The 12,110-nt window shown below is 41.4% G+C and overlaps 3 protein-coding genes across 4 annotated transcripts; 2 read left to right on the forward strand and 1 right to left on the reverse strand.

The window, feature by feature from the left end:
* Positions 1-1,041: 1,041 nt before the first annotated feature.
* LOC120827190 (retinol dehydrogenase 8) lies at positions 1,042-3,925 on the reverse strand. The gene is made up of 7 exons (XM_040189879.2): positions 3,791-3,925; positions 2,731-2,866; positions 2,458-2,619; positions 2,192-2,371; positions 2,008-2,101; positions 1,691-1,874; positions 1,042-1,600 (listed from the first exon to the last, which is right to left on the reverse strand). The coding sequence occupies exons 2-7, from the start codon at positions 2,825-2,827 to the stop codon at positions 1,391-1,393; spliced, it is 927 nt and encodes a 308-aa protein (XP_040045813.2). The 5' UTR covers positions 2,828-2,866; positions 3,791-3,925; the 3' UTR covers positions 1,042-1,390.
* Positions 3,926-5,479: 1,554 nt separating this feature from the next.
* On the forward strand, positions 5,480-7,228 carry soul5 (heme-binding protein soul5). The gene is made up of 7 exons (XM_040189883.2): positions 5,480-5,619; positions 5,755-5,814; positions 5,910-5,991; positions 6,085-6,190; positions 6,369-6,508; positions 6,647-6,810; positions 6,934-7,228. Coding segments are annotated over exons 1-7 (645 nt in total). The 5' UTR covers positions 5,480-5,617; the 3' UTR covers positions 7,025-7,228.
* Positions 7,229-8,642: 1,414 nt separating this feature from the next.
* nr5a5 (nuclear receptor subfamily 5, group A, member 5) lies at positions 8,643-12,107 on the forward strand. 2 transcript variants are annotated; one of them, XM_040189862.2, is made up of 7 exons: positions 8,643-8,865; positions 9,453-9,568; positions 9,787-9,928; positions 10,103-10,854; positions 10,970-11,089; positions 11,206-11,353; positions 11,510-12,107. In XM_040189862.2, the coding sequence occupies exons 1-7, from the start codon at positions 8,781-8,783 to the stop codon at positions 11,755-11,757; spliced, it is 1,611 nt and encodes a 536-aa protein (XP_040045796.1). In that variant the 5' UTR covers positions 8,643-8,780; the 3' UTR covers positions 11,758-12,107. The 2 variants fall into 2 exon arrangements, with proteins under 2 accessions (XP_040045796.1, XP_077939785.1); XM_078083659.1 differs by having other exon boundaries at positions 10,106-10,854.
* Positions 12,108-12,110: the final 3 nt, after the last annotated feature.

Here is a 12,110-nt window from a genome sequence, read left to right on the forward strand (position 1 = left end):
AGTAAACATCTGTCTTATCTCTCTGTGTCAGCAAGGGTAACGTTATAATTGTTAGAGCAAGTTTAGCTTGCGCTTACAATTTGGCACAGGAGGTAAAATCCAGACTCAATAAATTAGGTTGCCAACTCATTATTCCAGTAAAAATACATTTTTGCTTTTGACTGCAATTATTTTCTTAGATTTTCGTCCAGTTAAGTCCAAGTAAATGTTTTAATGCACTCACAACCTAAGTGCATTTGGACTATACAGGAGTGTGTTGGGACCAGTACAGGACTGGATATTGGTGAGCATCTCTGGCTGGGGTAAGAGCTGAGATTTGGGTTTGGGGTTTCTGTGACCGCTAGTCTGAAGCATGATGTGTTTGGTGTTTAGCGCTACAGCACTGCTCAAGGAAAGAATTGAAAGATGTATAATTATTATCCTTGCTGAGTGTATAATCTACATGTCAAAGGTCAAAGTCACAGTGACTTATTTGCTTGTGTTTTCTCTCCGTTGTAGAGTTACACATCAGGTTTCTTCACCACATACATGGATATATCTTGCTACTAAATAGTCCACTGGAATCACAGTGCATTCTTTGGTCTATTTAATCTTCCCCATCCAACACACTAACAGGATATTGCTTATGCAGACACCTATTTATTTGTTGAATTGAATGCCATCAGGTTAGTGTTGTTTTTTATTAACCGACCTTTACATAGCAAACGTGTAAGATAAACTGATATATAGACGGAGACGAGCAAGATACTGCTGCACTGGCTGCAGCAACCCCCTAACAGCTATTCATCATTCAACAACAGCATCTTGTAATTACCTCACTGACAGTGAATATTCACATATTAATGTGCCTCAAATCTCAGTTGTCCCGCTATTCAAGAGCTTTTCTGAGCACGCATCGGCAATGGAGAAATGCAGCGGGATTGTATTTGCCTAAAATAGTAGCCTGGGTAACATCTACCTGTCTCATTTATTCTAGACTAATATATGAATATTATCCAGGATTTGTTTTACTTTTGTAATAATAATTCACAGTTCATTTAGAAGCATTATAGTAGTATATTTATTATTATTATGAGAATTCATTTTACATTGCTGTTATTGCAGTGTTTTTTCCTGTACAAATCAAAATAAAGAAAGAGATTCCACAACAAGAAAGAAGGTCCATAAATAATTTGTAAATATGTAAAGTACAATAGTAATTCGTCTTTTTTTGCAGTAACTGTATAATTTACAGACAACGTCCTACGGCTTGTACCCTTACTTCTATCACATCACAGTTGGATGCTATACTTAAAAAAAACAGTTGTGGCTCCCAGATTCCATCACTTACTCTATAATAACATAACATGAATAAGCCATTTATAGCCCATGGAAGCTAAGAGTGAAATCTTTATTTCTTTCCTGCCCTCCTCTGCAGCACGCGCAGCACGGCGAGCGTGGCATTGAACACACTGCTGTGTTTAAAGATCATCTTGTAGAAGGCGTCCAGAGGCAGTCGACCGGTCGGATCTGCATGCTTCAGCGCCGTCATGGGCGTGTAGAGGCGGTTGGTCTGGTGGCGCAGAGGAGGCTCTTTGGCTGTTATCACTTTAACAGTTTGCTAGAATACAAACAGAACTATGTCAACACCCGAGTGCCTTTCTCCCTGCAAAAAAGAAAAGAATCAAATGGAAAATGTCATGTCGCTTGCCTCAGCCACTTCCTCTGGGGTCTGGCCTAACGAGGCAAACACTTTCACAGAGTACGGCAGGTAAATTTCCCGGAAGATTTTGGCAGTCTCCTCGTCCGTCCCAGATAGATCCATCTTCTCAGCGTCCTCGTATACTTTCCTTTCAAACTCTGTAACCACAGGGCCTGGTTCCACCAGAGTTGTCCTTGTGACACAGATATAAAAAAAGGGACATATTGGATCACTGTTTCCTTAAAGTCAATTACATTTTTTTAAAAACATCACTTTAATTGTTGGTTGACTGCATAAGATTCTCAAACTTCTTTCCGGACAATCACTTGATGTTAAACTTCATCGCTTGCACTGCCAGACTTTCACAAAATCCTTCCACAGCGAATTTGGAGGCTGAGTAGACGTCATTGAACAGAAGCCCTTGTGTGAGAACATAAAGAAACCTGTCACTGTAACCTTCTTTTCTCTTGGCTAATTTTCTTGTCATTTCAGCGACAATAACAAACGCACCCTGTGTTCCCATAACGCTGCTCATCACCACGATATGGCCGCTCCGCCTCCGCTTCATGTCCGGCAGCAGCTCTCTCACCAGCCGGGCCAGGCCAAAGAAGTTTGTGTCAAAGAGCTCCTTCATGGCGTCGATACTCTGGCACTCCAGTGGTCCGATCATGCCCACACCGGCGTTGTTCACTGTAGTAGCAAAGTATTCTATGTTGTTATATGTGTGTGAATGGAGATCTTTAATTCACTTAAAATGAGAGTGAGAAGTGGCGTACCAAGAACATCCACCCGTCTGTCCGGCAGGCTGTCGACACACTCCTTGATGGAGGCTTCACAGCAGGCATCTAACTGCTTGATTTCCAAAGTTTCGTTTAAGGAGTCACCTGCCGCTTTCTCCAACGGCCCACGTTTCCCGAGATCCCTCATTGTGGCAACCACTGCCTCGGGGGGGGGGGAAACAATGAATAGAGGCGGTAGATGTAGATGTAGTCGTGTCTGTACGCGTATCACTGCGCTCTTTTTTTGGTCGAGGAGATTGAATGGCTGACCTTTAAACCGTCTGAGCTCATCCCTGGCCAGCCGCGCCGCCACTGCCAAGCCGATGCCAGAGGAGCACCCGGTCACCAGAACCCTTCTGGCTGCCATGGGCCGTTTGACCTCTGACTTCAAAGCTTCAAAGAATCCCTGGCCGCCGAGTCAGGGAAATTTATTTAAAGGGAAATCAGCGCACAACAATGTCATCATCACTGTTCTATACAATTCAGATTATTTTCTAATTTAGCGTCGTATTTCACTTGTGGTCAATCTATGTTGCCTATTACGCCATGAGTATATTTATTTAAATTACTTCTTTCTTTGCCGTGAATGATATTTTGAAATACCCAATTAGCAAGATATTCGATGTGAGCGTCATTTTAAAAATGCTCACTAACAAAAAGGGGTCCACTTAATGAAAACCAGCACATTGGTGCCAGCATTGTATACGCAAACAAATTGCAATCATGCAGCTGTGTTAGATTATGATCTAATGGAAATAACTGTATAGTTTCTTATTTATATGTATGACCAGCAAATAGCTGTTGCGAAGAATTAGTTCCGCCATCAGCTGATATATAATAATGTAATGTAATGTAAGCCACTGTGGTATTTATTCAGAGATTATATTGGTTCTAATCTTAATTATATGCCCTGGAATTTCTAGCTGCCCACAATTGGCGATCTTAGTGTTTGTAGAGGTCATTCATTCCCCCAAAGCCTTAACAGGTCTAATCACAGTGAGTATTGAGTGAAATGTCTTGGCGTGCGCAACATAACAACTAATAGTTTTGGAAATGGGACATTCCAAGCAATGGGCGACGTATTGAATGCTAATTCTTTCTCATATGAACAATAACGGCAGTGAGTTAATGGTTACAGAAATGCCGTCTATTATACATGTTAAAAGATTCATTTTGAATACGAATCTATTAAAAGCACACCACACCCGGGGGAAGAAATATAACCCATAAAACGTCCAAATAAACTGTGAGTATTGCAGACATTTGAACTCCCTGTAGGACTAGTTAACTTCTTTAAAAATCCACTTATAATCTTTGTCAATGTACCAACCTGTGGCGTGGAGCGCGTCCTCCACAGCGGCACATCGGGGAAATAACAACGGTTTCCCTGCGAAAGCGAAGCGGCCCTCGGTGAGTGAGAGGAGCGATCCGACTCGGCAGGACAAGCGGCTCCATAAGCCGGCCGATTACGTAGACGGGTCACGCGGGGCGAGTTGGTGCGGGTGGGAGTTGTAGTTTTACAGGAGACGCCAGTGCAAACCGCAGCACATCTGTTTGCTCAATTACAGACCACTGTATTATGTATTATTATGCAGAATTTTAAAAAAAAAGAGAGAGTTAACCATAGGAAATCCACACATTTTATTAAATAGTTTTAAATGAGATTATAGCATGCCACAAATATGTCATCATAATAGTAAATAAAAATGCTTTACATTCTTGTTCAATGACACCACTTAAACTAGTAATCAGGTAATCAACGTTGCATTTTTAAAAAGCAAAGCACAGGTACTCAACTCTTTCAGTTAATTAACTTGACGAAGGGGATGGAATAATACAAAAAATATATATATAAATATTGCTAAGAATCACATTCTTATACAAATTTATTTCATTTCCGTTCCCAATTTAATTTAACTGTTTTTTGTCCTCGCAGCCTGATGGTGCACTAAAGCTCTCTCATCTGTTTGCATGTAATTCGACCTCATGTTTCATGGTTGAATGCATTTTTTCTGAAGTCGGAACCATTTCCATAGATTTAGCGTTCCCCAGTCTGTATCACAAGATCTTTGCAAACAAAAGGTGCCATGTAAGAACTTCTTTTGTAAGATGATTCTCTTTCTCACACATTCACACCATCCCTCTCTGCAACCTTTGTGTTTGTTTCTGCACGCCAGAGTGAGGGTGGGACATTCTGTACAACGTGGGGTAAGTAATACCATGTGGGAACTGAAAAAGTTTTATTTATGTTCTAAGGAAACATGAGCCTCCACTTTCACATGAGGTTTTGTCAAATTCGGCACCACCTGATGCCTGGGCGTTGTACAGAGAAAATCAGATAATCTTCTTGCATGAAAACAATGTTGATTTGACTTTTAATGAGTGAATCATATAGTTATTAACTGAGAAATACATTATAGTGGCACAATAAAAGAGAAAATGCCAAAGATAAAAACAAAAGCAATTTTGGAGTATTCGGTTCAATGATCAAGGACTTCCACTTTTTCTCAAATTCTACTATTACAAGGGTTTAATGCGGAAACTGATGGTTTGTTTCATAATAATACAGATTCTATGTTTTGTGCTTTCCCCTAATGACTTCAGTTATCAAATGTTAAACATAAAAAGGGATCCTACATCACACAGCAGGCAGACAGATCAGTGTCTCATCTACACGCCTATTCTGAAGCATGCTGCACACACTGTACACATACATACACCACCTGCATGCACACAAACACATACTTCCAGCTGACCTTTAGATTAGGCTGTGAAAAGTCAATGAAAAGATTTCCACACTTCTCTGCCTGTGGTTTAAACTAGAAATAGAGAGATTTGAAACTTTTGATTTATTGCTGGTGTTGTTGTGTTGAATGGGGTTAAACATATGGATACCGTGTGATGACCCCTAGAGATATCAAACGTGACAAAGAGTGTATATAACACGTGTCTCTTTGTCTGTTATATAATTCTTCACATGATGAATATATAATTCTGTTACTGCTTTTGGTTACCATTGGTCCAGCCTGGTTTGTGTTGTGTGTCCAGGGAGTGGCCAGTTTGTCTTTCATAACCAGACTTGGAATAAATAGTTGCTTTCCGACCAGACTGCAAAGATATCGCCTTGGAAAACACAGAATCCAGATCTCTGCACACAATGTAAGTACAATTTTATAGTTGACATCGCATCGGACAACCTACACGTTGGTGTATGAACTAAACTTAATTTCTGTTAGAGATCTTTTTTTCCCTGCGGGTGAACAGTCTATTGAAAGGTCTATGTGTGTGTTTCAGGTTTTACCTTTCAGGATTCGTTGGCCTCCTCTTAGTCTTAACAGCTGAGGCAAGAGTTGGGTAAGAAATGATCAGCCAGTTTAAATAGATTGTTGCATTTGACCGAAATTGCTATCTGTGCCTTTTTTTTTATGTCTGCTGTTCTAATTATACAGAAACTCATCTGAGTTGGACTTCTGTTCTGAGACAGATGAATGCTGCCTGTTTGATCTCATTTGTCGCACTGACGATTACGAAGTGAGTGCGTCTGAGAAAGAAGAGGAACCGTTTCACATTTGATGTGCAAGAGAGTTTCAAAAAATCCTAACCATGTTTGTTCATGTCCGTCAGGTCCGTCACTATGACTCTGTCAGTTGGGTTTCAACTAACGAATCATCCTTGATCATGGAGGTTGCAAACATGAGGGCATTCAGACGACTCTTTACCTACATCAACGGTACCAACGAGAATCCAGCGTTCTTTATAGATGTTTTGGTCTTATTAAAATCTCTTTTTTTTAATAGAGACCCGCAGACATTGAGAACAGCACAGTATTTGGTTGCACAATAACATTTTGTTTGCTGTGCAATTCAAATTTTTACCTTTTTAAATAAAACTGTTTTTATTATCCACAGAAAATAATGTCAAAATGACAACTCCCGTTCTCCTCAAACTCTCTGACAACACGAAATTCTGGCAAAGTGGTACCTACACAATGAGTTTCTTGCTGCCATCCAAACATCAGAAGAATCCCCCCAAACCTACTGATGATAGGGTGAGCTTCTATCACAAAACACGGCTGAGAGGGCAGCACATCAAACTTTGTTAATTAATGCAATGATGCCGTATTTGAATTTGTTCTGTCAAGTCATCCTTCAGCGTCGGCAGGTAAGGAAACGTTATTGATTTGCAGGTCTACATCGAGACGATTCCAGACATGAAAGTGTACGTGAGGAGCTACGGAGGATGGATGTTGAAGATTAGAGACCAAAGCCAAGCGGAGGCTCTGACCACTGACCTCAATTCAGTGGGTGCAAAGTACAAAAGAAACTTCCACTATGCCGTCGGATATAACAGGTGAACAAATAATACCTTTTTTTAGCGATACTCAGAAAGAAAAGCCAAAAGAGAAACTTCTATATTTGATGATCATTTTTATATTGGGTAATCAATCCTTTCTTTCTTTATTTTTTGTTGCAGTCCAATGACGATGTTTAACAGGCACAACGAGGTGTGGTACGTCGTCGAGGATGAGCCGGTCTGTACCAGCAGTGAGGAATTGGATTCCTAAATGATCTTGACAATGACTGCTTACAGTAAACATGGTATATGAAAAGATGTTGTAATTGTCAGATAACAAGTAAAGAGCACAGGTTCCAAAAATGTTGTTAGGTTTGAATTAATCAAATACACCATTTAGTAGATGGTTCTATACCACCGTATTGTTGTTGTTGTTGTTGTTTGTGGTTCTATTCAATAAAATTACTCCATTGCATTTTGGTGGTTGTTAACCAATAGAGGACCTTCATCCTAAAACATCAGTCCAATTCCAATTCAGTTATGCAACAGTGCCACCAGATGGCAGTGCTAATTTAGGGAATACCATCAGACGGCATGCGCTGCCACACATTTCAAATCTCTTGTTGACATGTGATAGAGAGTTGTATATTTTAAGATTTACCCTGAAAGTGAGCGCAAAACACCGTCAGGGATCAGAAACCAGACTGCTCAAAATAGTGTGAGGCCTATTGCATTGATGAATGTCATAATCCATTTACGAGTTAATGTGCAGGAGTCATAACCATTCACCCTTGAACTGCCCTGTTGCTTTGACGTCACTGTGAGCATCATCAAAGCAGCCTTTGCACTTTATCAAGCACTGGCTGGAAGTGGAACCATTTAATCTCAGCCCTGATTTAAGCAATTGGCTGATATTGTATTATACTGACTACAGCAAAGGTTTACTGCCCTTTTCTCGATAGCTGTACTAAGGTGGATACATTTAAGTTCATGTCAGTGTCAGTAGTTATTGAGGGTTTTCGATTACTAGCAGTGGATTTCCGCACCCTTATATTTAAACTCTTACACTACATTTATATGACGGCTATACCAGTTACTTTACAGGTCAACATTTTACATATAAAAAATGACCAGCTTATGAAATAAATATAAAGATTCAACGAGGGGCTTCCAAACATTTTCGTCTTGGACTCCTCAATAAAAAGACGTTAATCAGCTGAAGGCCCAATGTCTCATGTTTCATATGTCCATCAGTTGTTAGCAGATAAACTGTAAAATAGTTTGTCTATATCTATTGTCTAAGTTTGTCTATAAGGAGAAAAATCATCATTTTCAACAAAAACAAGAAAAGTTTAAAAAAAGAAAAGAAAGACTGCACGTTGGACGTTAAAATTTATTTTGTCTTGTTTAGCAAAATCCAAGATATTTAACTTAAGAACTGTACAAAAAAAGGCTAAAACTAGATGCACCTTGAACAGTGAAACGCTACTTACACATCAATGAAACACCATTAACTTCCTGATAATGTCATATTGAACAACACATCTTTCAAAAAGGTCAGCTTAAGTAACATTTTAATGAAGTAATGAAGTAAATAAGTTGACACCCTGTGTATTTGTTATATAACGCCGCATTAATTGCAATGTCCCAACACTGAATGAACGACCCCATAATAAAAGTAACAGCTAAATGACTGTAGTTTTGTCTTTGATTAACTGCACTTGACCCTTGTCCTATCAGCTGAGCCCCGAGATTTCAGCATAGTTACATTAGAGCAGGTGGATATCTGACGCTGCTCCATATAGGACTGTCTGGCTGACTGGCTTGGTGGGAGCGCCGCTCGGGAGAGGTTTTATGACAAAGATCAAAGTCCACCTGTGGGCCTCAAACAGCCATCGGTCCATCGGGGCTGTTGGGCCTGCCAGCCGGCCATTCTGTGGCTCTCCTGTGTGGGTCCGGTCTCCTGGTCTCTGAAACAATGAAGACCAGGCTGGGCTGACTCTGAAGCTCATATCCCATCTGCCACAATGGACCTACCTGATTACCACCCACAGCAGCCACTTGTCCACCATCCTGGCAAATACCCCTTTATTTTGGAAGGAGCGTCGGCATGTGAGTATATGTTAGTCGGATCCCTTTATTAGTCAGTACATTTGCAGACAGGTTTCTGGAAATCCTTGTTGAGGGAGTGAAGGGTTATGAAAGTATCATTGTTTTACATGTCTTGTTTCAACGTTGGTGTATAAAAGCGTCTGGAAATGCATAGTATGAAGAGTAGCAGATGCGTTAAAATCCCCATTTACAGAAGAAAAGGCACAAAGTGGTTGTGGTAGACTGGTGATTAGATAAAGGTCATATCTGTGTTCAGTCAACCCAGTGATAAGGTCGTGTCTGTAGGGATCGTCATGAACTGCTCACTATTCTTTAATACGCAGTATCAACTCAAAATCTTCTTCATGACTCACTAATACTAGTAAATATTCAATACAATGTTCACTGTATATTTCAAAAAGTAAAAATGAAAAAAAGAGGGTAAGAACATGGAAGCAGAGAAGAAAGGTTGAAGCAGGATTTGCTGGGCACATCACCATAATAATCCCCTTTTTAAAACTAGCACTTGTTTTCTCCCCTTCTGCCTCAGCAAATTGTGCAGTGCTGTACCTTTGACATTCAGCATTAATGTCGATGTCATTCTCCAGCTCAGGAATTAAAGGCAGAACCAGATGGCACAACACAGTCAGAAGAGAGCTGTCCCATCTGTGGAGACAAAGTGTCCGGATACCACTATGGACTGCTCACTTGTGAAAGCTGCAAGGTAAGGGATAGTTTTTGACAGTCCATGAAAAAGTATGTATACTCTACAGCACCAAAAAGCACTTTGGTTTCATAGTACTGAGCAAATAGCTCATATATATGAGCTATATAGTAGGTCAACTACTGTATACCTAAGATATGTTAGCTGGCATGATGCATCTTTCATATTGTCACTCTGGATCGGCTTGCAGTCGGGTTACAATCTCTCTTTCTCTGCAGGGCTTCTTCAAACGCTCAGTGCAGAATAACAAGTATTACACCTGTGCAGAACAACGGAGCTGCCTTATTAACCTTTCGCAGAGGAAACGCTGTCCTTTCTGCCGCTTTCAAAAGTGTTTGGCAGTGGGCATGAAGAGAGAAGGTACAGCAAACCATCCTTTGGACCTGCACGCTGGTCATTTGTGACGTGTCTTGTTCTTTTGACATGCATGTATTCTTCTCCCCCAGACGACTCACATAAGAAGTCATAAACGCTGTGGAACTGTAATGCCCTGGATCATAAACGATAATAATCTGTTTCATCATCTTTCAACAGCAGTAAGAGCAGATCGTATGAGAGGGGGGAGGAATAAATTTGGCCCTCTGTACCGATGGGACAGGCAAATAAAACAGCAGAAAGTACATCACCAGCCAAACCCCGCTTCCTATAGGATGAAAATGGGAACTACTCAAACAGAACGGCCGACACCTCCGAATGACCTTCCCCTAATGAGCAATCACACAAGTGCTGTGTTGTCTTCAGATGCTTTACATGAGTCTAACACGTATCCCTCTGGCATGGGGACATCGGGTGCTCCAATGACTCTGGACTGTACCATGAACGCAGACAGGGTGTTTTCCCCTCTCTCGCTGCCCTACTCTGGACTCTACCAACGCACCTTCCCCGGATACCTCCAGGAGAAAGTAGAAATGCCTTATAGCTACAGCCAAGCTCCAACAAACTATGTGCACCCCATTTTGGATTCGTTCACAACAAGAAGCACACCGGCATCGTCCCCCTGCTCAAAACCAAGCTCATCCACCCCTCTCCCACACACTCACGCCCAAACCCTCGATACCACGTCATTGGCAATTCTTAAACCCAACTTGCTCAATCAACTCCTGGTCGGGGAGCAGGATGAGAGCCAGCTGTGTGCCAAGGTCCTCGCAAGTCTGCAGAGAGAACAGGCCAACCGGGGCAAGCACGACCGCCTAAATACATTCAGCATCATGTGCAAAATAGCAGACCAGACACTGTTCGGGCTTGTGGAGTGGTCTAGGAACAGTGCACTATTCAAGGAGCTCAAGGTGAAGAATCACACACTATAAAGTTACATGATGACAGTAGTAGAAGTTATCTCCGGGAGCTCTGACACTCTTTGCTTGGTAATAGATCAGAACTGTTTTTGTTTGCGTCTCACAGCTGGAGGACCAGATGTCGCTGCTCCAGAGTTGTTGGAGTGAGCTGCTAGTGCTGGATCACCTCTGTAGACAGGTGACCTACAGCAAAGAGGGATGCATATATCTGGTCACGGGCCAACAGGTAAAGTTTGGCTTTATCGCATTGAGAATTGTAATGATTATCAACAATGTCATGGATTGCACACATCTTGTTTCGGGACAACTGCTGACCAGAAGCTATCTGTCCTTCTGATGCAGATTGAGGTGTCGACCATCATCTCTCAAGCAGGATTTGCACTGAGTAGCCTGGTATCGAGGACCCAGGACTTGGTATCCAAAATGAAAGCATTCCACCTGGACAGACACGAGTTTGTTGGTCTGAAACACTTGGTGCTATTCAACCCCGGTGAGTTTTTTTGATGAAAGTATAGTTTGACTCTTAAGATATAAGAGACGCACAGAAGATGTACCTTTTTGTTCCAACTCGGTTACCTTTTCTATGTTAATGTTAGTCATGCACGCAGCAGTTGACTGTGTACGATTCCTGTGCTTTCTGCTACAGACGTGAAGTCAGTGCAGAGCCGTAAGCAGGTGGAGCAGACACAAGAGAGGGTGAACAGGGCCCTGATGGAGCACACCCAACGGAGCCATCCAAGACAGTCAGACAAGTTTGGTCAGCTGTTGCTACGACTTCCCGAAGTACGCAGCATCAGCTTCCAGCTTGAGGAGTATTTGTACCAGCGTCATCTTCTGGGAGATTTGCCCTGCAACTCTCTACTCACTGAGATGCTGCACACCAAGCACAGCTGAGGGAATGCAGTTGCATCTCAGTGACAGTCAGTTTGCTGCTGTGAACTTTTGTGCCTTAATATTTGCTTTTTAGGACCCAGCTATGCTTTTTATGTTTGATGATTTTTGAAAAGTAACAAATGCGCTTTAGAAGCCCTAACCACTTCAAAAATATGTGATCCCAGATCAGCATTGAAGGAGAACATTTAGTAAACATGTGCAATTATTATATAAGTACTACATGATATTTGCAATAGCCAGGAAACTCGTTTTTTATGTATCGGCCAGAAAGGCTCTTTGCTGCAGCAAAAACTGATCAAATGCATTTGCTCAAAATGAAATGGAAAAATAAAAATGGAAATGAGAAAATATAG

This window comes from Gasterosteus aculeatus, chromosome 11, assembly GCF_964276395.1.
Source record: "Gasterosteus aculeatus chromosome 11, fGasAcu3.hap1.1, whole genome shotgun sequence".
Lineage (NCBI taxonomy): Eukaryota > Metazoa > Chordata > Actinopteri > Perciformes > Gasterosteidae > Gasterosteus > Gasterosteus aculeatus.

Excerpts from the sequence above, each read along its gene's own strand:
- LOC120827190 (XM_040189879.2), bottom strand. The coding sequence starts at position 2,827 with ATGGCAGCCAGAAGGGTTCTGGTGACCGGGTGCTCCTCTGGCATCGGC. Across the intron at positions 2,372-2,457 it reads CAGACGGGTGGATGTTCTTG|TGAACAACGCCGGTGTGGGC; the intron begins GTACGCCACTTC and ends TTGCTACTACAG. Across the intron at positions 1,875-2,007 it reads GCGATGAAGTTTAACATCAA|GACAACTCTGGTGGAACCAG; the intron begins GTGATTGTCCGG and ends CTGTGTCACAAG.
- soul5 (XM_040189883.2), top strand. Across the intron at positions 6,191-6,368 it reads ACTCTTTACCTACATCAACG|AAAATAATGTCAAAATGACA; the intron begins GTACCAACGAGA and ends TATTATCCACAG. Across the intron at positions 6,811-6,933 it reads TATGCCGTCGGATATAACAG|TCCAATGACGATGTTTAACA; the intron begins GTGAACAAATAA and ends TTTTTGTTGCAG.
- nr5a5 (XM_040189862.2), top strand. The coding sequence starts at position 8,781 with ATGGACCTACCTGATTACCACCCACAGCAGCCACTTGTCCACCATCCT. Across the intron at positions 8,866-9,452 it reads TTTGGAAGGAGCGTCGGCAT|CTCAGGAATTAAAGGCAGAA; the intron begins GTGAGTATATGT and ends GTCATTCTCCAG. Across the intron at positions 9,569-9,786 it reads TCACTTGTGAAAGCTGCAAG|GGCTTCTTCAAACGCTCAGT; the intron begins GTAAGGGATAGT and ends CTTTCTCTGCAG.